This window comes from Myotis daubentonii, chromosome 3 (assembly GCF_963259705.1).
Source record: "Myotis daubentonii chromosome 3, mMyoDau2.1, whole genome shotgun sequence".
NCBI classification, from domain to species: domain Eukaryota; kingdom Metazoa; phylum Chordata; class Mammalia; order Chiroptera; family Vespertilionidae; genus Myotis; species Myotis daubentonii.
This window is the reverse complement of record NC_081842.1, coordinates 211,027,498-211,053,811: the sequence shown is the minus strand read 5'-3', so window position 1 is coordinate 211,053,811 and position 26,314 is coordinate 211,027,498. Positions and strand designations below refer to the sequence as shown.

The 26,314-nt window shown below is 38.2% G+C and overlaps 1 protein-coding gene across 7 annotated transcripts in view; it reads left to right on the top strand.

Annotated features, from left to right (window-relative positions):
• The window catches only part of SPEN (spen family transcriptional repressor), an 87,773-nt gene that overhangs the window by 41,219 nt on the left and 20,240 nt on the right, over positions 1-26,314 (top strand). For 5 of the 7 annotated variants that reach the window (XM_059691142.1, XM_059691140.1, XM_059691145.1 and 2 more), the window contains exons 4-8: positions 16,386-16,546; positions 19,004-19,204; positions 21,491-21,642; positions 25,654-25,779; positions 26,130-26,243. In XM_059691142.1, coding sequence (XP_059547125.1) covers positions 16,386-16,546; positions 19,004-19,204; positions 21,491-21,642; positions 25,654-25,779; positions 26,130-26,243 — 754 coding nt within the window. The remainder of the gene's footprint in view (positions 1-16,385; positions 16,547-19,003; positions 19,205-21,490; positions 21,643-25,653; positions 25,780-26,129; positions 26,244-26,314) is intronic. The other 2 variants (XM_059691141.1, XM_059691143.1) reach the window with 2 other exon arrangements.

The window sequence follows — 26,314 nt, the reverse complement described above, 5'->3', positions numbered from 1 at the left end:
TGATCCCCAGTAGGGCGTGTACAGGAGGCAGACGATCGGTGATTCTCTCATCATTGATGTTTCTATCTATTTCCCTCTCCCTTCCTCTGATATATATATATATATTTTTTTTAAAGGAAAAAAGTGGTCTTTTTTTTTAAATTAAATCTTTATTGTTCAGATTATTACATTTTTCCTCTTTTCCCCCCCATAGCTCCCCTCCTCCCAGTTCCCACCCCACCCTCCGCCCTCACTCCCCACCCACTGTCCTCATCCATAGGTGCACGATTTTTGTCCAGTCTCTTCCCGTATCTCCCACACCCCTTTTCCCCCAAGAATAGTCAGTCCATTCCCTTTCTATGTCCCTGATTCTATTATAATCACTTGTTGATAGATGCATATTTGTTGTTCATAATTTGTATCTTTACCTTTCTCTTCTTCTTCCTCTTCTTAAAGGATACCTTTCAGCATTTCATGTAATACTGGTTTGGTGGTGATGAACTCCTTCAGCTTTTCCTTATCTGTGAAGCTCTTTATCTGACCTTCAATTCTGAGTGATAGTTTTGCTGGATAAAGTAATCTTGGTTGTAGGTTCTTGGTATTCATCACTTTGAATATTTCTTGCCACTCCCTTCTGGCCTGCAAAGTTTTTGTTGAGAAATCCGCTGACAGTCGTATGGGTATTAAAAAAGTAGTCTTTACTAATTTTGTTTTTCCCATTTATGTAAACCATTGGGCTTCAGAATAGGAAGAGAAATAGAACCAACTATTTTAATTACTGTGGTTGAATTTATCACTACTTTGGTGACCATGAACACTAAACCTATTTTCTCTTAATCTTACCTAACTATAAAGTAGAGCCAGTACCTGTCTAAGGTTTAGAAATGTTTGATAATTTAAAATACTTATAGGTGAAAGGTAGATGGAAACTAGAACTCAAGAAAAGGCAATTTCTAAAGTCTAGATTTTCTACTGTACTTAGAAATCCTTAGGAAATTAATTTTGTATATCAGCAATAAAAGCTGATGACAGCAAAAAGAAAAATTATTGCTGATGGATTATGGTTCTCTTTCTGCTTCTACCTTTGTCTAATAAGAGAAAGCTTTCCTCTTTTCTCAGTTTCACTCTGTTAATTAAATTTGAAAAAAGACGTTATTTTGTCCCGGCTGGTGTGCATCAGTGGGTAGAGCATTGATCCGAGCACCGAAGGGTGGCAGGTTTGATTCCTGGTCAAGGGCATGTACCTGGGTTGCAGGTTCCATCTCTGGCAACTGCAGGAGGCAACCAGTCTATGTGTCTCTCTCACATCCATGTTTTTCTTGCTATATCTCCCTCCCTCCCTCCCTCCTTCCCTCCTTCCCTCCCTCCCTCCCTCCCTCCCTCCCTCCTGCCCTCCTGCCCTCCTTCCTCACTCCCTTCTACTCTGTCTAAAAATCAATGGAAAAAATATCCTTGGGTAAGGATAATAACAAAAAAAAAATTGATTTTAAAAAATCAGATCTTTTCCGTTAGAAGTCTTTGTAGTTACTAATGATAGAAGAAATCTGTGGACCAAAACAAAATAGAAATTAAAATATTGGTTCTATAATAAAAATACATTTTTCCTTTTTAATACATTAATACAGTTTTTCTCAATAGGTATACTAAATTTGAAGAATTTAGACCACTTTTCATTAACTTTGGCTCTGAAGATCTAATTTGTCATTTATACAGTTGAGTCCTGTAGTGCTTTTCCATATCTTTTGCAATATTTGGAGAATCACCAGTTAGAGCTGAATCATTTCTGAGGAACTTTACCTGGGTAAATTGGACTGAGAGGCCCCTTGATTCAGTAGAACCTCATTGAGACAAAACAGCAGGTAGCCTGTTACATTAACTGGTTTGGAATCTCGCACTTTTTCCTAAGGTACAAAGAATCACTCACTTTATATTTTGCATCTTAGGTCATCTTTGTGTGTATGTGTGTGTGTATTAAAATAACACACAATTAACCATTTTTAAGTATATAGTTCAGTGTGTACATTCACATTGTTGTGCAACCTTTACCACCATCTGTCCCAGAACCTTTTCATTCCAAACTGATGCTGTCTATATCCATTTAACAACTCTCCATTCTCTTCCCCAAACCCTTAGCAGCCAACATTTGACTTTCTGTCTCTATAATTTGACTACGTTGGTTACCTCATATAAATGGAATCATATAGTATTTGTCCTTTTGTGATTGGCTTATTTCACTTAGCATAATATACTAAAGATTCATCCAACTTTTGTAGCATATGTCAGGATTTCCTTCTACTTTTAAAGTCTGATTAATATTCCACTATATGTTTTTTTTATATATATATTTTTATTGATTTTTTACAGAGAGGAAGGGAGAGAGATAGAGAGTTAGAAACATTGATGAGAGAGAAACATCGACCAGCTGCCTCCTGCACACTCCCCACTGGGGATGTGCCCGCAACCAAGGTACATGCCCTTGACCGGAATCGAACCTGGGACCCCTGAGTCCGCAGGCCGACGCTCCATCCACAGAGCCAAACTGGTTTTGGCTCCACTATATGTTGATACCACATTTTGTTTATGTAGTCATCTGTTGATGGATACTTGAGTTGTTTTTACCTTTTGGCTATTACACATGCTATGAATGTGGATGTGCAATTGTCTCTTCCAGTTCCTGCTTTCAGTTCTTTTTGTTATGTACTCAGAAGTGGAATTACTGAATCATATGGTACTTCTAATTTTTTGAGGAACTGCTATACTGTTTCCATTTTACTGTCCTGCCAGCAATGCACAAGGAATCCAGTTTCTTTACATGTTATATTCTGTTTTTTGATAGTAGCCATCCTCACTGTGAAAGGTATCTCGTGGTTTTTATTTAAATTTCTCTAACAAGTATTCATGTTGAGCATCTTTTTTTAAAAAAGAAATATTTTATTGGTATTTTATAGAGAGGAAGGGAGAGAGATAGTTAGAAACATTGATGAGAGAGAAACATCGATCAGCTGCCTCCTGCACACCTCTTCTGTGGATGTGCCCGCAACCAAGGTACATGCCCTTGACCGGAATCGAACCTGGGACCTTTCAGTCTACAGGCCGACACTCTATCCACTGAGCCAAACCAGTCAGGGCTTGAGCATCTTTTTGTGTGCGTTTTGGGCCATTTGTATATTTTCTTTGGAGAAATGTCTGTTCAAGTTCAAAGGTGCCTATTTGCATCTGATTTATTTTTGTGGTATTTTTTTTTTTTGCTATTGAGTCATATCTTCTTCTTTTTTTTTTAATACCCAAGGATATGTGTGGTGTTTTTGTTGCTATTTTTTAAAAAAATTGATTTAGGAGAAAAGGAAAAGGGGGAGGGAGAGAGGGAGAGAGAGAGAGAGGGAGGGAGGGAGGGAGAAACATCACTGTTAGAAACATCAGTCTGTTGCCTCCTGTACATGCCCCAACTGGGCATTTGAACCAGCAACATGGGTATGTGTCCTGATCAAAATCGAAACCGAAACCTTTTTGGTGTAAATTTAAAATGTCTTAAAATTTAAAAGTTATAAAACAAACAAAAAAACCCATTAAGCTCTTTGCAAAATAGAAGTTTTATTAATTTCTTCTAAACATGGTACTTTGGTGAGGAAAAATTTGTGATTCTAAACTACCACCTTAAATCCCTATGTTGAGAATAAAGAAAGCTATTATTGTGCTAAGAACCACTTTAATATGAATGGGATACATCTCATTGATGTGAACCTTACTAGAATAGGAGTAGCATTACTGACTATTTTACCCATCATTTGTTTAAAATTATAAAACAGTTTTGTTCACAAGTACTTCCACCTTGCAATTGAAATGCAAAACACATATTATAAAAAAGTTATTTGGTGTTTTCTTTTCTGCTGTGTTTTTCAAAATTGAGTGATATCAGAATGTTTTAGATTCCAGTTTCCTCTTGAGTGTAATTTTCACAAGTGGATTTTTCCCCCCCACTGTTTTCCCCTGAGTTTTGGAGTTATTCAAAGACTTTTATGAAGTGGTACATTACTGATAAGGAAGAATGGTCACTTTAAGGGACTCGTGTTTGAATTGCCACTTAAAATGAGCATGTAGGGTTTTCATGTTGGGAAAGCAGTAAAGGAAATAATGTAGGTCTCAACTTTGGCACTAACTGATATTTGAGGCCAGAGAATTCTTTGTTGTGAGGACTGTTCGGTACATTGTAGGATGTTTAGCAGCACCCTGGCCTCTGTTCACTAGATGGCAGTAAGCCTCATCCCCACTCAGAGTTGTGACAGCCAAAAATGTCCATTGGGGAGCAATCACCCCATTAAGAACTACTGATGTAGGTATTCCAATGACGGAGTTGTGAATGAAAGAGAATAGTGTATCCAAAGACTCTGGACTTTGTTAGACATTTAATTTGGGGGTAGGGGATATATATTTTAATTGTGCTTTTGCTTCCATCCTGGAAAATGGTTCTTTTTTGTTGTTGTTTGTGTGTTTAAATCCTTTTCCACAAAGTTCTAGATAACAGGATCCATGAAGTGATTTTGTTTTTATAGATATCAGTGATTTTTCAGTCAGCTTATTAATATGTCTCAGTTACAGTTCTAGAACCTCAGTTAGAACAGTCATTTCTTGATAATTAGTAATTAAAGAAGAAATACTTTGCAGTTTGCAACAAAGAAATTTTTATTTCATGATTAGATACTGAGTTTAGTTAATACCTTTATTTTAATGAGCTTAGTGTACTTTTCAGGGCATTAATTTCAATTGCTTGCACAATTCAAGACAATAATTTCTTGGAGATATCTCCATTACATATCAAACACCATATCAGCCTCTGTGTTTACAAAGATGAATCCAGTGTTGAGCTTTCAAATGAGTAGTTATGATACAGAGTGAAGAGATTTGAGATTTGAGATAGACACTGTAGTAAATGAGGCTCAGGAATATATAGCTAAGAAACGAATGAATGCTGTAGGTGGGGTGTGGATGTCAGGAACAGCTACAGAACAGGAGGTTAACCTTAGAACTAATTCCTTGAAGGTAAGGCAGGCAAGGATGGACAGAAAGGTGCCTTCAACAGGAATAGGTTGGACAAGAGCTCTCCATGTTTGTTATATGCTAGGTAGGGTGCTAATAAGCATTTTGTAATTATAACTCATCACAGCCCTTCACAAGTGGTAGGTACTATCACCATTTACATATAAGAAAATTAAGGATTAGAGAGGAAGTAAATTTAACCAAGGACTTGTCCTATATAATAAAAAGGATAATATGCAAATTGACCCTAACAGCAGAACTACTGGGAATGATTGGTCACCATGACACACATGACCACCAGGGGGCAGACGCTCAATGCAGGAGCTGTTCCCTGCTGGTCATTGCGCTCCCACAGGGGGAGCTCTGCTCAACCACAAGCCACACTGACGGCTGCCAGCACAGCAGTGGTGGCGGGAGCCTTTCCCACCTCCTCAGCAGTGCTAAGGATGTCCGACTGCAGCTTAGGCCTGCTCCCTGCTGACAAGTGGACATCCCGGGCTGCCAGAGGGATGTCTGACTGCCAGCTTAGGCCCGATCCCCCCCCCTGGGGAGCAGGCCTAAGCCAGCAGGTGGACATTCCCCGAGGGGTCCCAGACTACGAGAGGGCACAGGCCGGGTTGAGGGACCCCCCCCCCCAGTGCACAAATTTTTGTGCACCGGGCCTCTAGTATATAATAATTTTTTAAAAGGCACCTGATTAGAAACTGGTTTAATGTTCTTGTGTGGATAGATAATTAGTGGATAGGATAACGGTCATGACAAAGGAATGAGAAGGAGCAGCTAGTAAATTAGTTTGGAGTTATGATGTAAATATCTCTCTCAGTGAGGAATATGGATTTTATCCTATAAGTACTTGAGAAATGGATGGTAGGTGCAAAGTAGGTGGAGAGTCAGAGAACCCTAGAGCAGTGGTTCTCAACCTTCCTAATTCCGCGACCCTTTAATGCAGTTCCTCATGTTGTGGTGACCCCCAATTTTATTGTTACAAATTGAACATAATTAAAGCATAGTGATTAATCACAAAAACAATATGTAATTATATATGTGTTTTCTGATGGTCTTAGGCAACCCCTGTGAAAGGGTTGTTCGATCCCCAAAGGGGTCGCTACCCACAGGTTGAGAACTGCTGCCCTAGAGTTAATAGGACCTTTGAAGGAAGGTCATGAAATCTGGTAATTCACTAGGGAAATTAAGTTTAGAGAGGCAAAATGAGGTGCCTTAATAGACCACACAGTTGAGTATTTCCTTCTTCATTTTCTTATAAAACACAGAGCTTTAGTCCAGGTTACATCACAAGTAGCAGAGTTGAAAATGTAATTGGAATCACATCAGGTTGTCTACAAACTGGTGGTTTGCTTTGTAACTTTCTGGGCTCAGGACACTTATATTCTTAAATTATTGAGTTCTTGTTTATTTTAGGTAATGTCTATTAACATTTACCATATTAGAAACTAAGATTTAAAAAAATTTATTGATTTTTAGGGAGAGAGAGAAACATTGATTTGTTGTTTCACTTATTTATGTATTTATTGGTTGATTCTTGTATGTGCCCTGACCAGGGATGGAACCCTCAACCTAGGCATAGCAGGACAGTACTCTAACCTGCTGAGCTACTCGGCCAGAGCTAGAAATTAAACTTTTAAAAAAGATACATTTTTATTGATTTGAGATAGAGAGGGAGAAAAGAAGAGGGGGGGGGGAGAGAGAGAGAGAGAGAGAGAGAGAGAGAGAGAGAGAGAGAGAGAGAGAGACATCAATAACAGAGCCATTGATCAGCTACCTCCTGCAATCCCCCTACTGAGGATCAAGCCCACAACCCTGGAATGGCGACCTCTTTGTGCATGGGAGGAAGCTCAACCAACTGAGCCATATCAGCCAAGGCAGAAATTAAAACCGTTAGGTTGAAATTTTTATTTTATTTGACATGACTCTTTTAAAAAAATTTTAAGTTTATTTGATCAAAACTTGATTCGAATTGGGCAGTGCCAAAGCAGAAGTGATTAGAATATTCCACCAACAGGTTATAGGGCAGTGGTTCTCAACCTTCCTAATGCCGCGACCCTTTAATACAGTTCCTCATGTTGTGGTGACCCCCAACCATAAAATTATTTTCGTTGCTACTTCATAACTGTAATTTTGCTACTGTTATGAATCGTAATGCAGGATGTATTTTCATTGTTACAAATTGAACATAATTAAAGCATAGTGATTAATCACAAAAACAATATGTAGTTATATATGTGTTTTCCAATGGTCTTAGGTGACCCCTGTGAAAGGGTCATTTGACCCCCAAAGGGGTCGCGACCCACAGCTTGAGAACCCCTGATATAGGGGATAGAGTTTTATAGAGAAAAGGTGGAAGCAAAGCAAGAAAATTATTTGATTGGTTATAGCATAAGTGGCTGCCTAATTTGGAAAGTTCTAATAAGCTGTTTGTGATTGGCTATCCATAGGTTTGATATCTTAATCTTGAGGCATTTACAGTCTTAGGTTTTGATTTGTTTACATAGGCTGCTAAGGTATTAGAACCACCTCAGTCTAATGGTCTCCTTGTTTAATTTAAGAACTCCCCTTTTTGGTCATTCTCTCATATGTGAGATAATAACTAAAAATTGATATTAGTGCCACTCTTGTTCACTATTAGCTAAGTTTTTGAAATTTTTGTCTTCTTGTGAAACTCAGACCTTTGAGAGGATATAGCCCACCAGGGATACTACAGTGATGACTTATCAGTTGGATAATACCAAGAGACAAGTATGTTCCTTGGTCAGAGTTTCCTGTGAATCAAACCAGCTGGTATCAAATAAATCAAAGAATGTACCAGAAGGAGCATCAACCTGTTTTAGCTTGTTCATTCGTTTCTTGTTTGCTACAGTTCCAAAGGTGTTGATTCAGGTATTTGCTTATGGCACAGATTTATGGAGTGTTCAGCCAATAAGTAAAGCAATTCTATTATTTAAAACCACTTGGCAAGAAATTCTAGAGACTTTTGTTGTGCCGTTAATGGCCTTAGTGGTAGGTTTAGTGACAGTTGCCAGAGTTAAGGAGCATTGTCTACCTGTGCATTAACAGAGAGAACAAGCAACTAGTGAAAAGGCAAAAGGAATAAAAATTTCATATGGAGATGAAGATCTTCATCCATAATCTTGGGAGAGCTGCCCTCTTTAAGATGTTGTCTGCCTCTGGGGAGGAACTTCCCTAATCAATTTTAAGTTTAGATCTCTAGCTGGTATGATATAACCATTTAAAAATATATTTGTATTGGTTTTTAAAGAGAAGAAGGGAAAGGGAGAGGTGTGACATTGATGTGAGAGCGGAACATCATTCGGCTGCTTCCTGCATGCACACTACCAGGAATTGAGCCTACAAGCCAGGCATGTGCCCTGGCCAGGAATTGAACTGGTGACCTCTTGGTGCATGGGTCGACATTCAGTCAACTGAGCCACATTGGCCAGGGCATATACTAGTATATAACTATTTTTAAAACAAAAGATAATGAGATGAGTAGCATTGTCTTGTCTTTTTTGCAAATCTCTTCAATGTTGATTTAATAAGATAGATAGATTCTCATAACCACTGTTGTATTCACACTGTGATTATACGTGTGTGTGAAGTCTATGCAGAAAATCTGACCTCACATGGTTATGTAATTGAAATAAGAAGAACCTTACAGACCCCTTAAAATGATCTTCCCCTCCCCCCCATAGGTCCTCAAACCACATTTAGAGAACTGCTGCACTAAAAAGATAGGATTGTCTTGAAAATTTGATTTGGACATGTAAAAGAATTGGATGTAGAGAGATTCTTACCTGGGGTAGGGATACATTGCATTTATGAAATTACATGATTTCCCCTCCACATTTGATGGAAACACCAAGGGCAGTGGATTTGCCCACACCTGATGGGAAATCTGCATTTTGCATCTTTTCCCTCTCGACTCAAGCTTACTATTGATTATGTAGAGAGAAAAAAATTATTAGCTGCCTGATGAAAGAGAAGAGAGATTTTGGCAAATAGTCACTTGGGATTATATGTGCTTTTAATAAATGGATCCTCTTAACTGTTTCAATTGCAAAGTTTTCTAGTTGTTTTAATTGCTCCTCTTAAAAAAAATCCATTTATGCCAGATTTTTTCCTACTTAATTAGATTAATTGCTTTTTAATCTTCCAGTTGTAAAAACCAACATAGCTCTGGCCAGTGTTCTCAGTGGTTAGTGTCAGCCTACACACCAAAGGGTTGTGGGTTCGATTCCTGGTCAAAGGCATGTACCTGGGTTGCAGGCTCTATCCCTGGCCCTGTAGGGCAAGTTCAGGAGGAAACCAATTGATGTGTCTTTCTCACATCAATGTGTCTCTCTCTTCTCCCCTCTCTGTTGCTCCCTCCCTCCCACTCTCTCAAAAAATGAATGGGAAAAATATCCTCCGGTGAAGATAAAAAAGAATAAAGAAGAACAACAAAAACTAACATATTTATCATAATCAAATGTTTATAAATATTATAGGGATACAGATATAGAAATCAGCCATTGGATGTTACTGTTGTATGTGAACAAATTTAGTCCTGAATTATCTTATAACTAGAGGCCCGATGCACGAAATTCATGCAAGAGTAGGCCTTCCAAGCATAACCAATGGACATAAGACACTGGGGGGTAGGGGAGGCCGGGGGATTGTTAAGGGTGGGGAAAAAAGGAGACATATGTAATATTCTTTGTAATACTTTAAGCAATAAAACAATTAAAAAAAAAAAAGAGTAGGCCTTCCTTCTCCCAGCTGCCGGCGCCAGCTTCCCTCTGGCACCCGGGACACGGGTTTCCCTCGCAGCCCCAGCTTCATCCGGAAGGTTGTCTGGAAGGATGTTTGGTCTAATTAGCATATTATGCTTTTATTATTATAGATCAGTATACCCAGTGCCTTGACATTTTCCATGTTAAGAGTCAAATGCTCACTGTAGTTCTGTGTATAAAATGGCTGTAAGGACAGGAATAGTTGGTTATTTGACACCATAATTGTGTTTAAGAGAGTCCTGGCATTCATATTCTGTTCGATTATCAATAACTAGAGGCCTGGTGCATGAAATTTCAGCCTGGCCTGTGCTCTCACCCCGGCCTGTGCCCTCTTGCTCCCCACGAGGAGCGGAGCGGGCCTAAGCTGGCAGTTGGACATCCCTCTCACAGTCTGGGACCCCTTGCTCCTTACTGCCCACCTGCAGTGGAGGCGGGAGAGGCTCCCGCCACCACCGCTGCACTCGCCAGTCATGAGCCCAGCTTCTGGCTGAGTGGAGCTCCCCCTGTGGGAGCGCACTGACCACCAGGGGGCAGTTTCTGTGTTGAGCATCTGCCCCCTGGTGGTCAGTGCGCATTATAGCGACCAGTCGTTCTGCCATTTGGTCGATTTGCAGATTAGCCTTTTATTATATAGGATTATTATGCATCCTGGCCAGTGTTGCTCAGTAGTTGAATGTCGGGAGATTGAACTGCAATCTTGGTGTATCAGGACGACACTCTAACCAACTGAGATACCCAGCCAGAGCTCAAAAGTTGTATATCATTTTATCATTTGGCAATTAATTTTAAAGCCTTTCCCCCTTTCTAGCTATCACTTCAGATTGGTCAGCAGGTAATTCTACCATTTAAATCTTACATCTTGTTTCAAAATTGGTGTTGTAGTAGGGAATTCACCAAGATTGTGATGATATTTATAGAAAATCTATTATCTATGACAATTTTTTTAAAAAATATTTTTTTATTGATATCATAGAGAGGAAGGGAGAGGGAGAGAGATAGAGACATCAGTGATGAGAGAGAATCATTGATCGGCTGCCTCCTGCATGCCCCTGACTGGGGATTGAGCCTACAACCCAGGCATGTGCCCTTGACCGGAATCATATCCGGGACCCTTCATTCCACAGGCTGATGCTCTATTCACTGAGCAAAACCAGCTAGAGCTATGACAGTTTTGTCCTTAAAAATCATTGTTATCATTGATTGATCACCTTCCTTCATTACTTTTTGTTAATATATTTTTACTGATTTCGGAGAGTAAGGGGAGGGAGAGAGAGATGGAAACATCAGTAATGAGAGAGAATCATCGATCGGCTGCCTCCTGCATGCCCCTTATTTTGAGGACTGAGCCCGCAACCTGGGCATATGCCCTGACTGGGAATCGAACTGTGACCTTCTGGTTCATAGGTTGATGCTCAACCACTGAGCCACACAAGCCGGACTTCCTCCAGTTTTATATTACAGACTTTTACCAAACTTTGTTTTTGTTGTCTCATTAATCATATTAAAAGCCAGAAATTTTGCTCTTGCCCTTATTTGTTTGCTTCTTTATCCACTATTGCTAAGGAATTTTGATGTATATAATATTGGTAGCATTGTTATTAAAGAATTTTCCTTAATGGTTATTTTATTCGTTGGAATTAAGTATAACACTCTATATGTAATCATTTGGTGATCTTGTGAATAATCTTGTATTAGTTGAAGTACTTAGTACGTATAACAAACATTTTCTCCTGTACTAAAGCAGAATATTAATTTTGTTAACCCTTAATTTGAATGAAAATATAGTATTCTATTCACTTAGTACTAGTAACACTACTTTTGTTGAATGATCCAGGAAAATATTTTTTGTATAGAAGGGAAAATTGAAGCCCTTTCATTTATAGGAGGCTTGCCAATGATGGCTTGTTGTATCTGGAGGCTTTTATCCCTAGTAGTTTGTATTTTGGAGCTCACATATCTCCTTTTGCCCTCACTGGCATAGGTTTATTTCCCTATGTTTCAAACTGCAGGAAGATCTGATAACCTCATAACGTTTTTATTTTTTTGTCTTAGTAGGTGAAAGCTAAATAAAAATGCTGTGTGAGTGCTAAGTTATAACACCTTGTTTTCTTAAAATGTTTACTTTATTCTTTTAAAAAAGCAGTAGCAAATTTGTCTCAGATCCTAGGGTTGCATTTATTAATCAGACTGGCTTAAAGATGGTCTTGGGTATGAGCGCTGTAGTCTTAGTGCAAATGATAAAACTATCAAGTCTTTCCTCTACCAGGTATGTTTAAGCACCTGGCTGGTATGACTCAGTGTTTGAACGTCAATCTATGAACCCTGTTACATTCTGGTCAGGACACATACCCGGTTTGCTGGCTTGATCCCCGGTATGTACAGGAGGCAGTTGATCCATGTCTCTCTCTCATCAATGTTTCTATCTCTATATCCCTCTCCCTCTCTCTCTCTAAAATCAATAAAAACATATTTTTAAGTAATGGATTAACCTTCCAGAGTTATATAGAGATAAGGCTTCCACAACAGGAAGGTGTGAGTTTGAAGCAAAATTTTAGAAACCTGTAAATAGCTTTTTATTAATCTATTTGAGAAGGCTATGAAAGAACTTAAAACCACCACAGTCGTGCACATCCAGTACTGAAGAGAATTTTATTATTTTAAATGTATTTTTATTGATTTCAGAGAGCAAGGGAGAGGGAGAAAGAGAGAGAAACATTAATGATGAAAGTCATTGATTGGCTGCCTCCTGCCCACTGGGGATTGAGCGTGCAACCTCGGCATGTGCCCTTGACCAGAATCGAACCTAGGACCCTTCAGTCCACAGGCTGACACTCTATCCACTGAGGCAAACTAGCTAGGGCCTAAAGAGAATTTTATATTTCTCACTTAGTTTTTAGGCATAATAAGCTTGCTTAAATATCTCTCTCTCGATCTGACCATGTTGGTAATATTTTTTCTTTGTCTTTCAATTGTCTCCCCATTTGAGGATTGTATTAAATTGAAGAGAATAATCAATTTCATTGACTTTGATTTTCCATATTATTCACTAAGATCCTAAACTAGCAAGACTCAAGTAATTTACACAATATTTCTTTATTACACCTTCAAAATTTTTTAAAGTTAATATTACCTGGGAAATTATTTTTGATATTTACATTTTCCTAAAAATTAATTTATGTGTGAAGTGTAGTGGTAGTAATAATAGTAACAGAGCAGGGCTACTTCATTTATTGAATGCTGTCATATTCCAAAGTCTCTAAGCCTATGGGTTATTACTTTTATTTTATTTTTCTTATTCCTCACCCGAGGATATTTTTCCCATTGATTTTTTTAAATTAAATCTTTATTGTTCAGATTATTCAGTTGTTCCTCTTTTTTCCCCCCATAGCTCCCCTCCACCCGGTTCCTCTCCCACCCTTCACCCTCACCCCCCCCCCCCCACTGTCCTCATCCATAGATGCATGATTTTTGTCCAGTCTCTTCCCGCATCCCCCACACCCCTCCCCCCCCAAGAATAGTCAGTCCACTCCCTTTCTATGCCCCTGATTCTATTATAATCACCAGTTTATTCTGTTCATCAGATTATTTATTCACTTGACTTTTAGATTCACTTGTTGATAGATATGAATTTGTTGTTCATAATTTGTATCTTTACCTTTTTCTTCTTCTTCCTCTTCTTAAAGGATACCTTTCAGCATTTCATATAATACTGGTTTAGTGGTGATGAACCCCTTTAGCTTTTCCTTATCTGTGAAGCTCTTTATCTGACCTTCAATTCTGAATGATAGTTTCGCTGGATAAAGTAATCTTGGTTGTAGGTTCTTGGTATTCATCACTTTGAATATTTCTTGCCACTCCCTTCTGGCCTGCAAAGTTTCTGTTGAGAAATCAGCTGACAGACGTATGGGTACTCCCTTGTAGGTAATTGACTGTCCTTTCTCTTGCTGCTTTTAAGATTCTCTCTTTGTCTTTTGCTCTTGGCATTTTAATTATGATGTGTCTTGGTGTGGTCCTCTTTGGGTTTCTTTTGTTTGGGGTTCTCTGCGCTTCCTGGAGTTGTAAGTCTATTTCTTTCACCAGGTAGGGGAAGTTTTCTGTCATTATTTCTTCAAATAGGTTTTCAATATCTTGCTCTCTCTCTTCTTCTGGCACCCCTATAATTCAGATGTTGGTATGCTTGAAGCTGTCCCAGAGGCTCCTTACACTATCTTCGTATTTTTGGATTCTTTTTTCATTTTGCTTTTCCTGTTTGGTGTTTTTTGCTTCTTCATATTTCAAATCTTTGACTTGATTCTTGCGATCCTCTAGTCTGCTGTTGGGAGTCTGTATAATATTTTTTATTTCAGTCAGTGTATGCTTAATTTCTAGTTGGTCCTTTATCACAACCTCGAGGATCTCACTAGATTTCTTGAGGGTCTCATTAAGTTTATCGGCGGTTTCTAGAAAATTCTTGAAAAACCTTAAAAGTGTGGTTTTGAACTCTATATCCAGTAGTTTGCTTTCCTCCATTTCTGTCATTTGTGTCCTGTTTCTTTGTCTCGGCATTTTTTATGCTTCGCTGTGTCAATAGAGTGGCTTTCTGTGCTAAGTGTCCTATAGGGCCCAGTGGCTCAGCCTCCCCAATTACCTGAGGTAGACACTCTTGGTGCATCCCCTTGTAGGCTTTGTGCACAGTCTTGTTGTAGTTAAGCCTTGATTGTTGTAGGTAACACTGGGAGGGATTGACCTCCAGGCCAATTGGCTGTGAGAATCAGCTGTTTCTGCAGTGGGAGAACTTCTGTGCTGGAGACACCCCTCCGGGACAAGACTTGCTTCAGTGGGGCTTTGGTGCTCACTGAGTCTGCCCCCTGAGTGTGTCCTTTATGGATCCGAGGAGCTGCAATCTGGATGGTCCCACTCTGACCACCGGGCACACTGGCTCCTGGATCTCTAAGGAGGTGCTAATCTAGCCTCTGCCTGAGGCTACCCAGCAGAAGCCAGGTGTGAAGCAATGCAAGTTGCCGTGGGGCCTTGGGCCAGCTGCAGTTTGTTAAATAATTTTCAGATTGCAAAGGGCTGGGCCTTTCATATGCAAAAGCCTCCTTGCACGGCTTGGGCAGGGTGGGGTCCCAGGGGATCAGCAGGGCAGAGTGAACAGTTATGGCTGCTCTCAGTCCTGTCCTCAGAGGCCCCGCTTCTCAGTGTCCCGGCAATCGCTGCGAGCACCTCTGAGAGAAAGCTGCCCTCGAGTTCCGACCAATGCCAGACAGTCCCGTTTCTCCCGTATGAGTCTGGGTCCCCAGAGACTCACCTGGAACTGGAGCTCAGAGCTTGAGACTCTCTCCTGATTGAAAAAGACAACCGTGTCCTCAGCCACCAGCCCTCTCCCCATGCACCTCCGCACCTTTGTATTTTACTTCCGCACTGCATCTCCTCTGAGTCTCGGTATTCTTTTCTCTTTCCTTCTAGTTGTAGAATTTCCACTCAGCCAGCCTTCCTGTGGTTCTGGATGATGTCCTTTCCATCTTTTAGTTGTATTTTTGAAGTGGTTGTGCGAGGCAGCAATCTCTGGTGTTTACCTATGCTGCCATCTTGGTTTCTCCGATTTTTTTTTTTTTTTTTTTTTAGAAAGAGTGGGAAGGAGGGAATAAGGGAGGGAGGGAGGGAGGGAGGGAGAGAGAGAGAGAGAGAGAGAGAGAGAGAGAGGAGAGAGGAGAGAGGAGAGAGAAACATTGATGTGAGACACATTGATTGGTTGTCTCCAGTATGCACCTCAACTTGGGCTGAGGATGGAACCTGCAACCCAGCTATGTGCCCTTGTCTGGGAATCGAACCCAAGACCCTTTGTGTGTGGGCTGATGCTGTAACCAGTGACCCATGTCAGCCAGGGCAACCTGTGGGTTATTTTTTTTTTAAATTTTATTATTATTTTTTAAATTTTGTTTTATTGCTTAAAGTATTACAAAGAGTATTACATATGTCTCCTTTTTTTTTTCCCCCCCCTTGGCCTTCCCCCGGCCTCCCCTACCCCTCAGTGTCTTGTGTCCATTGGTTATGCTTATATGCATGCATACAAGTATGTGGGTTATTTTATTTAATTCCTAACTCTATGAGATAGATACTATTATTGTTATTTCTGTTTCAGAGATGTGTAAACTGAGGCTTTAGTAAGAGCTTAAGTGACTTGTCCAAGAGTACCTACTGTATGTCTAAGCTAAGATTTGAATAGATGTCTCTGAATCAATAACCCATATATCCACTGTTCTATTATTATTATGACCCTTAAGTGAATTGTGTTCATTAGTCTTATTTACTTGGAAAAATTATTCAAATTTTGCATTCAAGAATGAAACATTTGCCTTTAGGTGGCATGTGGTAATGTAAAAGATTGTTTATTTTGCCTCCACATTGTCAGGCCACTGTTTGCTGTCTTCTGCTATCTCTGAAGGTACAGTATGAAATGGATGTGGAGAAGGTAGGGCATCCTAAAGTCTCAGGCCTAAAGTTTAGACCTTTTAATTGTTGCCACTTGTTGATTCTAAGAAGTTTTATATGCTCCAGTATTTTGTTTCTCTTTTCACTGAAGTTTTTTTTGCCCTTCTGCAGCACTGATTCTAGCAGTAGTTCAAGTGATGACTCTCCAGCCCGGTCAGTTCAATCCGCAGCAGTCCCCGCACCCACTTCCCAGTTGCTTTCATCCCTGGAAAAAGATGAGCCCCGTAAAAGTTTTGGGATCAAAGTTCAGAATCTTCCAGTACGCTCTACAGGTAAAAACTATACTTTTCTTTCTGTTGCTGTTGGGGAATGAGAGACTAAGCAACTTGAATTCTATACTTCGTTGTGACAAGTTTTTTTTTTTTTTATGGTGGTTTTTTAAAAAATTGATTTCAGAGAGAGGAAGCGGGGGGGCGGGGGGAGAGAGAGAGAGAGACAGACAGACAGACAAACATAAATGATGAGAAAGTATCTTCGATTGGCTGCCTCCTGCATGCCTCCTACCGGGGACTGAGCGAGAAACCCCAGCATGTGCCCTGACCAAGAATCAAACATGACCTCCTGGTTCATGGATCAGTGCACAACCACTGAGCAACACCGGCCGGGGACAACAAGCTTTTTAAAAAAAATTTGTTTTTCATCCCCATTTATTTCTGCTATGCCCTCTTCCTCCACTTCCCCCTCCCTATCATCACATTGTTATCCATGACCATGAGTTCCCTCTCTCTCTTTCTCTCTCTTTTTTTTTTTACTTTGCTCCATCCTTCTAACTCTTCCCCTTCCATGCGCAATCAGCTTTGTTCTTGTGGTTCATTAACATGTAATGCCATGTAAGAAAAAGCAAGTGATTATTATTATAATTTTATGTAGTGACTAGGTTGTTACATATTTAATCCAGCCTAGACACTAGGATGGATTAAATATTTTAATGAGGGGAAATTTGTTATGATGAAAATGTAGAAATACTATTTTTAGTTAGATTTATTATATTGCTCTGGAGTCCTATGTTATGTGAAATAATTTTTGACATAAAATTATGATAGGAAACTCATTTCAAAAAAATTAAGAGTTTGCCTGGCTGGCATGGCTCAGTGATTGGGTGTCAACCTATGAACCAGGAAGTTACAGTTTGATTCTCGGTCAAGACATATGCCTGGGTTGCTGGCTCGATCCCCAGTAGGGGCATGCAGGAGGCAGCCAATAAATGATTCTTTCTCATTATCATTAATGTTTCTACCTCTCTCCCTCTCCCTTCCTCTCTGAAATCAACAGAAATATATTTAAAAAAAAATTAAGAGTTTAAATGAGGAAAATCATGAATAATGGAAAAGTCTAATGAAAAGCTATACTGTAGTCTTTCCTTTACTCCTGATATTTTAAAATGACAATTGACCACAGTATACTGTTATCCCTATATTAGGCATATTACCTATGAAAACAACATATGTATGGTCAAAATGAAAAAGATCCAACTAAATATTTCTTGGTTAAGTGCATTGCAGTGATTACTTAAATTATTTATTAAAACACAGCTGGTCCGAGTGCAGTGGTGTCTTATAACTAATTGATCACAGCCAGTTACAGATTTCTTTGTTCCTTCTCCACTCCCACTGCTTCACTTGACTAGCCTTAAAAAAAAAAACACACACAAAAAAAATCAGCCTATAGCCCCACTGGCATGGCTTAGTGGTTGAGTGTTGAATTATGTCACAGTTCGATTCGTGGTCAGGGCATATGCCTGGGTTGCTAGCTTGATCCCTAGTGTGGGCATGTAGGAGGCAGCCAATCAATGAATGATTCTCTCTCATCATTAATGTTTCTATCTCTCTATCCTCCTCCCTTCCTCTAAAAAATAAAATAAAACAGCCTATAAAATCTGCATACCAGGTTTGTGAATAGAGATATTGAGACACAAATGTTGATGAGCTTTTGATTTAGATTACTTGGTAATTTAGGAATAGATGAGGGTAAAATTGGCTTGTCTTTTTATATAATCTTGATTCTTATGATGAAGCAAATTAACACAGGACCCCCGGATGGCATGATTCATCTGTAAAATGCCTGAAAGTTGTTTAGGATGTTACATGCCACTTCCCACACATTTTTATCATTGACATGATGCTTGGGAAGCTAGAAGTATGGTTTTCTTTTTGAAGTCTTTAAAGGTTTTACATATGTTGTTTTCATGTATGTAAAGTTTTTATTGTGAAAGTTTTAAAAAATATTTTTTATTGATTTCAGAGAGGGAGGGAGAAATAGATCAATGAGGAAGGGAGAGGGAGAAAGAAATAGGAAGATCAATGATGAAAAAGAATCATTGCTTGGCTACCTCCTGTATGCACCCCACTGGGGATCGAGCCTGCAACCCAGGCATGTGCCCTGACTAGGAATTGAACGGTGACCTCCTGGATCATAGGTTGATGCTCAATCACTGAGCCACACCAGCTGGGCGAAAGTTTTAAACATAACCAAAAGTAGGAGTAGCAAAATAAACTCCCCTTATGCTATACTCCAGATTTTTTTAAAAAAATCAATAAATCTTCTAATACTCAGTTTATTTCAGAATTGTACAGTAATCTCCAAAATGCCTTTTAGAGTTATTGTATTTGAAAACATAATGTTTTAAGGCTAACAAAACTTAGGTTAAAAATCAGGCTAATAATTAGCTTACTTATTGAGTTGTAACTAAATTAGGAAAATGAGCAACTTGTTTTTATTTGGTGATTTAGATACAAGCCTTAAAGATGGCCTTTTCCATGAATTTAAGAAATTTGGAAAGGTGACTTCAGTGCAAATACATGGAGCTTCAGAAGAGAGGTATGGCCTGGTATTCTTTCGACAGCAAGAGGACCAAGAAAAAGCATTGACTGCATCAAAAGGAAAACTTTTCTTTGGCATGCAGATTGAAGTAACAGCATGGATAGGGCCAGGTAAGAGAAAAGGAATTTGTGTAATTTGTATTCCAGCCTATGAAACAGCAGCATAGTATTCTAAATGTGGACACTATTCCAGCTTTATTTATTCAGCTTAATAAACTATGTTGTTTTAGTTAGGGAGGGTAAAAATTGTTGTGTTTCTATAAGGGAGAAATGCTGGCTTAAAAAAAAAATTTGATTTATTGGTTGCTTCTTGTATGTGCTCTGACCAGGGATTGAACCCACAACCTTGGCATGTCAGGACAACGCTCTTACCAACTGAGCTATCCAGCCAGGGCAGAAATGCTGACTTTTAATAAGAGGGACAGAAAGGCAGAGTTAGCCCCTTATTGCGTCCTGCTTTCCCAAAAGGATTAACTTGATTGAGATAAGGAAATAGTTTCTAGGAGAATAACAACAGAATTATCCTGGATTAAATTTAAAAATAAATTACTTGTTATACGGATTTGAGGGGCTAGTTAGACCAGTTTTATTTCCATTATGCCCAGCACAATTGGATCTGTTATTTTGTCTTCTCTGACCTTAAAGATAGTGATGGAAAAGCAGGGCTAACTTAGTGTGACCCATTGAGAATTTCAAGGGGACATTTTATTAGCTTGAACTTACCTGAAAGGCCTATTATAGGGCAGGAAGTCTTCTCAGGCAGGGATTGGGCCAATGTTTCCTCCAGTTTAGAATCACCTGCAGAGCTTGTTTAAAATGCAGACTCTTGGACCCTACCCCAGCTTGCTGGTTCAGAATTCACATATGCATGTTTGGGAACCCCTAATTTAAGGCATCTTGTGAGTAAATTTGTAAAGGAATGAATAGAAATGTTAAAATTATACAGTCCCATTATGTAGCTGAGATGAACTTTAAGACTAAACTTTGAGTTTTGAATTTATAAGGTAAACATCGCTCATTTTCTTATTTATTTATTTTATTTAATTAAGAGGAAAAATAATATTCCTGAAAAGAATGTTATTTGTGTATTAAAACAGGCACAGAGGTGTTAGAGTGAATAATGTAAAATGTGCATAATTTTGTGATAAAACACTAATTCAGAGGAATATTATCTTTTCAAAGTAATTCTAGGTTATGTCTTCATGTTCCCACTTCTCTGCTAGTTTTGAGATACTGCCCTAAGTTATACTGGGTTAAGAGCAGTTCTTATTTAACACATTTGGAATTATATTTAGAATGTCATCTATTCTTAAGGAACTGACATATATAATTAGTGAGGATCTTATGTAAGTAGTGAGGATCTAATTTAGGGTCATTATTGAGAGCTGACTAACTCCAAGTGGTGAGGCTAGCTCGAGATTTATACAGTAAAAAAGCATTTTATCTAAAACATTTACCTAAAACCCAGGATGTAATTGGGTTTTAATCACCTACCCGTGAAGATTTTGAGAAGTTTGGTTAATTTCAAGCATAGGAAAGCTGAAGCTACCTTTTCAAGATGGGACAACATGAAACACCTGTTTAATGGGATGTGGAAAGCAATCAAATTTGAGTATAGAGACTTGGTTGGAATTCTGCTGTTGGATGATTTGTCATAAATGTTTTGTATTGAAATGTATGGAGCTGATTTCTTCTTTAGGTCAAGGACCTCTTGGAATTGGACATTAAACAAGGGCTTTTGATCATAAGAAATAGAAACTTGAAGAGTCATTTAGTCTTTTTCTAGTTGTCATTGAACACCAAAAGAAGATATTTCATAAGTGTTGTTTCAGTCCGTTATCATGCAATTATTATTCTTGTATCTAAAATTTGCTGCATTGAGACAGGAATTTGGGTTGTGTTGATTATGATTAGTAGGACAAATGTAAAATCTTAAGTATTTCATAAAATGTTGTAAGTAAATTAAGTAATGAAGCTGGACTGATTTCAGTTGAGTTTTATGTATAGTTTATACTCCACGTTGAGAGCCTGCAACATAATTTTGGAACTTAAGATTAGGCTAAAATAATTACCATTTTTCTGGGGTTTAAAATATATTTCTGTGTTAAGTGATTATTTTTTCAACAAATCAACTTGCAGATTGAAATTCTGTCCACTTTCCTATTTTAAAAATCAAAGTGTTACTTCCCCCTACTTTTGGGACAAGTTCGTTAGCCTTTGTATTCTTCTTTTGCTATTTCTGAAGGTGTGTATAATTTTTCAGATTGTATGAGTACTCAAGCCCAATGTTTCAGAGATTTACTTTCTTAAATGTAGTTTTTCCCCTATGATATATAAATATAAATACACATCAAAACACTCTCTTCTCTTTTTACTCTGCCCCCATCCCACTTATAGAAACAGAAAGTGAAAATGAATTTCGCCCTTTGGATGAAAGGATAGATGAATTTCATCCCAAAGCAACAAGAACCCTCTTTATTGGCAACCTTGAAAAAACCACTACTTACCATGATCTTCGAAACATCTTCCAGCGCTTTGGTGAAATTGTGGTATGTTGCTTTTTACAATAAAAACAGTTTTAGGTCTTTTTCATACGACAAAGCAAAGTTACAGATTATATTTGGAAAGATGGTGTAATGAATGTTTTTTTAATTTGTCCTATGTGTTTTTAACTCTCGCTAAAACATGATCTAGCAAAACCCATTGGAGAGTATTTATGTGTGTATGTAAAAATGCATAATGTATATTTGTCTTTATTTTGTTTACATATATATTTTCCTATCCAGTTTTTCTATCTTCCTTTTCCTATTGGGTGCTGTTTCAGTGCCATCTCTAGTCCTGTGGATTGAAAGGGAAATCTGGAAGAGAAAATATATTTGTAAGAAAGAAGCAGCAGAATAGTGTGTGACTGTTGTGTTACCACGGTGCTCATCAGAAAGCACCTTGGGGATTACTAGAACATGGATATCATGCTGGAAGCTCAGTTCTATTTTGAAATTTTAATTAGAATCACTTTTTATATTAGGCAAGTCATAGTTAGGTTTAGGAGTAGAAGGGTTTTTCTGTTCCCCATGGCTCAAAACTTGAGTCAGTTTATAGTGAAAATAGTTTGTCCTGGCTGGAGTGGCTCATTGGTTGAACATTGACCCATGAACCAGGAAGTCATGGTTTGATTTGGTTTGACTTCCTGTCAGGGCACATTCCTGGGTTTCAGGCTTGATCCTCAGTGTGGGGCGTGCAGGAGGCAGCTGATCAACGATTCTCTGTCAACGCTAATGTTTCTATTTCTCTTTCCCTCTGCCTTCCTCTCTCTGAAATCAATAAAAACCTATTAAAAATTTTTGACTACTCAAAACATAGTTTGGTTACAGCTCTTAGGATATACTGTTTTTTGTTTTAATTTTATTTAAAAAAAATTTTTAAATCTTTTATTGTTGAAAGTATTACATATGTCCCTTTTTCCCCCCATTGACCCCTTATATGGGGATGTACTGTTTTGTGATAGAAAAAATAGGGAAGTTACTTCTTGATTTTTTAGATTTTCTTTATATTAATAACAAAAAAGTTGCCCTAGTATATTTGTACTATATTTAAAAATGTTACAGGTAGGAATAGCTCTTACTAATCTCTCAGATGTGTGTGTGTCCTTTTGTCTGTCTATCCATCTTGTATACCAGCAATTTTTAACCTTTTTCATCTCATGGAACCCATAAACTAATTATTAAAATTCTGCGGCACACAAAAAAATAGGTGTAATTTTGATTCATTCACATTAGACGACTATTGAATTAGCTGTTGTCATTTTTTTATTTGACAGCCTAAAGGAAAAGAGGTCAGTGCCCCTCACTAAATAGGCAGGTATTGCATGTTTTAAAAATCCTTATGGCAGCCCTGGCCAGTGTGGCTCACTTGGTTAAGCGTCCTCCCAATGTACCAGAAGGTCATTTCAATTCCTGGTAAGGGCACATGTTTGGGTCATGGGATTGAGACCTAGTAGGGGCATGCTGGAGGCAGAATCGATGTTTCTCTCTCTCTCTCTCTCTCTCTCTCTCTCTCTCTCTCTCAAGTCAATAAAAACATATAAAAAAATTCTTGCAGCGCACCAGTTGTGCCTCTTGTTAACACACCAATTGAAAATCACTATTATACACTAATGCGCTAAACAAAAGATCCATTCATTCATTCATTCATTTATTTTCTTCACCCGAAGATATTTTTTCCATTGATTCCTAGAGAGAGTGTGAGGGAGGTAGGAGAGGGAGGGAGGGAGAGAAACATCAATGTGAGAGATCTATCAATTGGCTGCCTCCTGCACATACCCCTAAGGGGGCAACTGAGGTACATACCCTTGACTGGGAATGAAACCCACGATTCTTCTGATCACAGGCCAATGTTCTAACCACTGAGCAAATTGGCCAGGGGGGGGGGCGGCGGCGCCCTTTTTAAGTGGAATAATCTAGTCCCGTGACTAAAACATTATTTGTGTCTATGGCTGATGTAAAACCTCATTTTACTGGGGGTGGGGCAAGAGAATGAAGTGGTTGGTAGAAAGTAAAGAAAAAGCAGAGATAATATATTTAGAGAAATATACCAGCAAAATATTCATCTTACTCTCTTTTTAAGTTATTTTGATTTTTTTTATGTGTGTAGTGGTGTACTCTAATTCTAGTTATATTGCCTACCTAGATGAGTGACTTGGAGTTCACATTACTATCTGAACTTCAGCTTTTTCTGCCTTGGCATTCATGAGTCTATGAATTGATAAAGCTTTCAGATATACTTTTATTCAAATGTAACTGCTACTTTAAATTTTGGAGGGGTATAAAAAGTTTTATTTGGACACATGGGTACATGTTTATCACCAAGGTTGCTAAAATTAGAATACTTGTGTTTGAGAGCTATGCTTCTCACTAAGGTGGACATATCAGTATTCTTTTTGGAAACCATAGTCTCATCATGTTTGCAGTTGCTCATGGTTATCACTATTTTAATGAAACACAAACTTTGGGGAAATAGTCTGATAACAGATTATGCTATAGCCAGAAAGAACCTGGTAGTTAGTCTACCCACCATATTCTTTGGAGATTGTTTCTCTTCAGTAGAGTTATCCTCGGTTATTGCATTCTACTTAATAGTGAAAATCAAAGTGATTGCTTACCATTACTGACAACAATTTTGAGTATAAATTATTGGTTTTTTTAAAGGACCCATCATACAGCTTTTAAGTACATTCATTTTGCTATTTCAGGTTTTGATTATTAACTTGTGATCCTTAAGGAGGCTTAGATAATCATAATACTTACTCTGCAATATATGGTCCAGGTGATTATTGTTTAAGTCAATGTTTTGCCCTCCAAGTGTCTGGTTTCTCTGGACCATTCTCCTGTGTAAGCTAGGTTCTTTTTCACCACCTCCTCCAGGCAGCATCAATCTGAGTGGGGCTACAGGATTTGAACATTCCAAAGAGATGGTGGTGTTCCTTCACAGAGTTTTTCTTTAACCCAGGGATAGTGTTCTGATGCATTTTCACAAAGTAGTTTGGGTATTGATATATCAATTCATATTGGATATGAGAGATCATTACCATATTTATCAAATCACCAGGCTTGGTTCAGTGAGATACACTGATAGAAGAATGAGTCTTCTATTTTAGAATTGCATATTGTAAATCACTTTTGAAAACTTGATTTCTTTGTTATTTTTACTCTTCTCAAATATTATTAATATTATTTTAGCTTTTATTTTAATTTATTCCATCAACATTTATTCCCTCTGTGCCCTCATTCACCTCCATCACCTCTCCGCCTCCTAATCCCACAATCATCACACTGTTGTCCATGTCCTTGAGTTCACTCTCTTTTTATTTTTTCCTTTTTTGCTCAATTCCTCCACCCAACCCCAACATAGATAGTATTTCTATTTATTTATAAAATATATCTTTATTGATTTTTAGACAGGAAGGGAGAGATAGGGAGAGATAAAAACATCAATGATGAGAGAGAATCATTGATTGGCTGCCTCCTGCATGCCCCCCACTGGGGATCAAGACCACAACCTAGGCATGTGCCCTTGACCAGAATCGAACCTGGGACCCTTCAGTCCACAGGCTGACACTCTATCCACTGAGCCAAACCAGCCAGGGCCAGATAGTATATTTTAAATGGCCTGTTTCTAGTAAGTCCTTCAGATACTGCAGAATTATTTTTTAGTTTTTCATAAAATAGGCTGCCTTTTCTTTACTATCATACATTTTTCTTAAAATAGGTATTATAAATTTCAAATTTTGAGTTGTAGTGCAGTTGCTCTTCTGCAGAGAGTTTCATGAGAACGATTTCATAGTTTGTGATTACAAATGCTGTTATATAGGTTTTTACACTAATTTACAGTTTCATGAAGATGTACAATTTTATCTAAGAAAATTATTTTTGGGACTATGACTGTTTTGAGAAATATATACCTCATATGGACTTTATGAGGTTTATTTTTATTTATTTTCTTGTTGAAAATAAATTTCTGATTACTTTTTTGTATCATTAAGTGGTATCCATTGGCCTTTTCAGGATATTGATATTAAAAAAGTTAATGGAGTTCCTCAGTATGCATTTTTGCAATACTGTGATATTGCCAGCGTTTGTAAGGCTATTAAGAAGATGGATGGGGAATACCTTGGAAATAACCGTCTTAAGGTAAAGAAATTTGCATAAATTATTGTACTGTTATGATTTTTAAGATTTGGAGGGTTTGGTTTGGTTTTGTTTGCATATGTCTCATTATTTAAGTTTTCAGTAATATAGTTAGATAACCTAAAGGTGGTACATTTCTGCATTCTCATTCTGTTATACTATAATCTAAAGTAAAGACTTGCTTATTTAGGCAGTATTACTTTTTTTAAAAAAGTTTTTACTTGATATAACCCAATGGTTTTCCACTTGAGATGTTGGTTTGACGAGATTCCTACAGAAGACAGGTTTTCTCAGAATTCTGTAGTTGAATAATTGGTGACTTTACTGACAGAAATTTCGTCTTTTATATTCAGCTGGGTTTTGGAAAGAGCATGCCTACAAACTGCGTGTGGTTAGATGGGCTTTCTGCAAATGTGTCGGATCAATATTTAACACGACATTTCTGCCGATATGGGCCTGTGATAAAGGTAGGTGGGAGGTTTTGGTATGTAGTTTAAAGCTACTTCTGACTCTCTTTTCTGGATATTCTGTCCTTTCA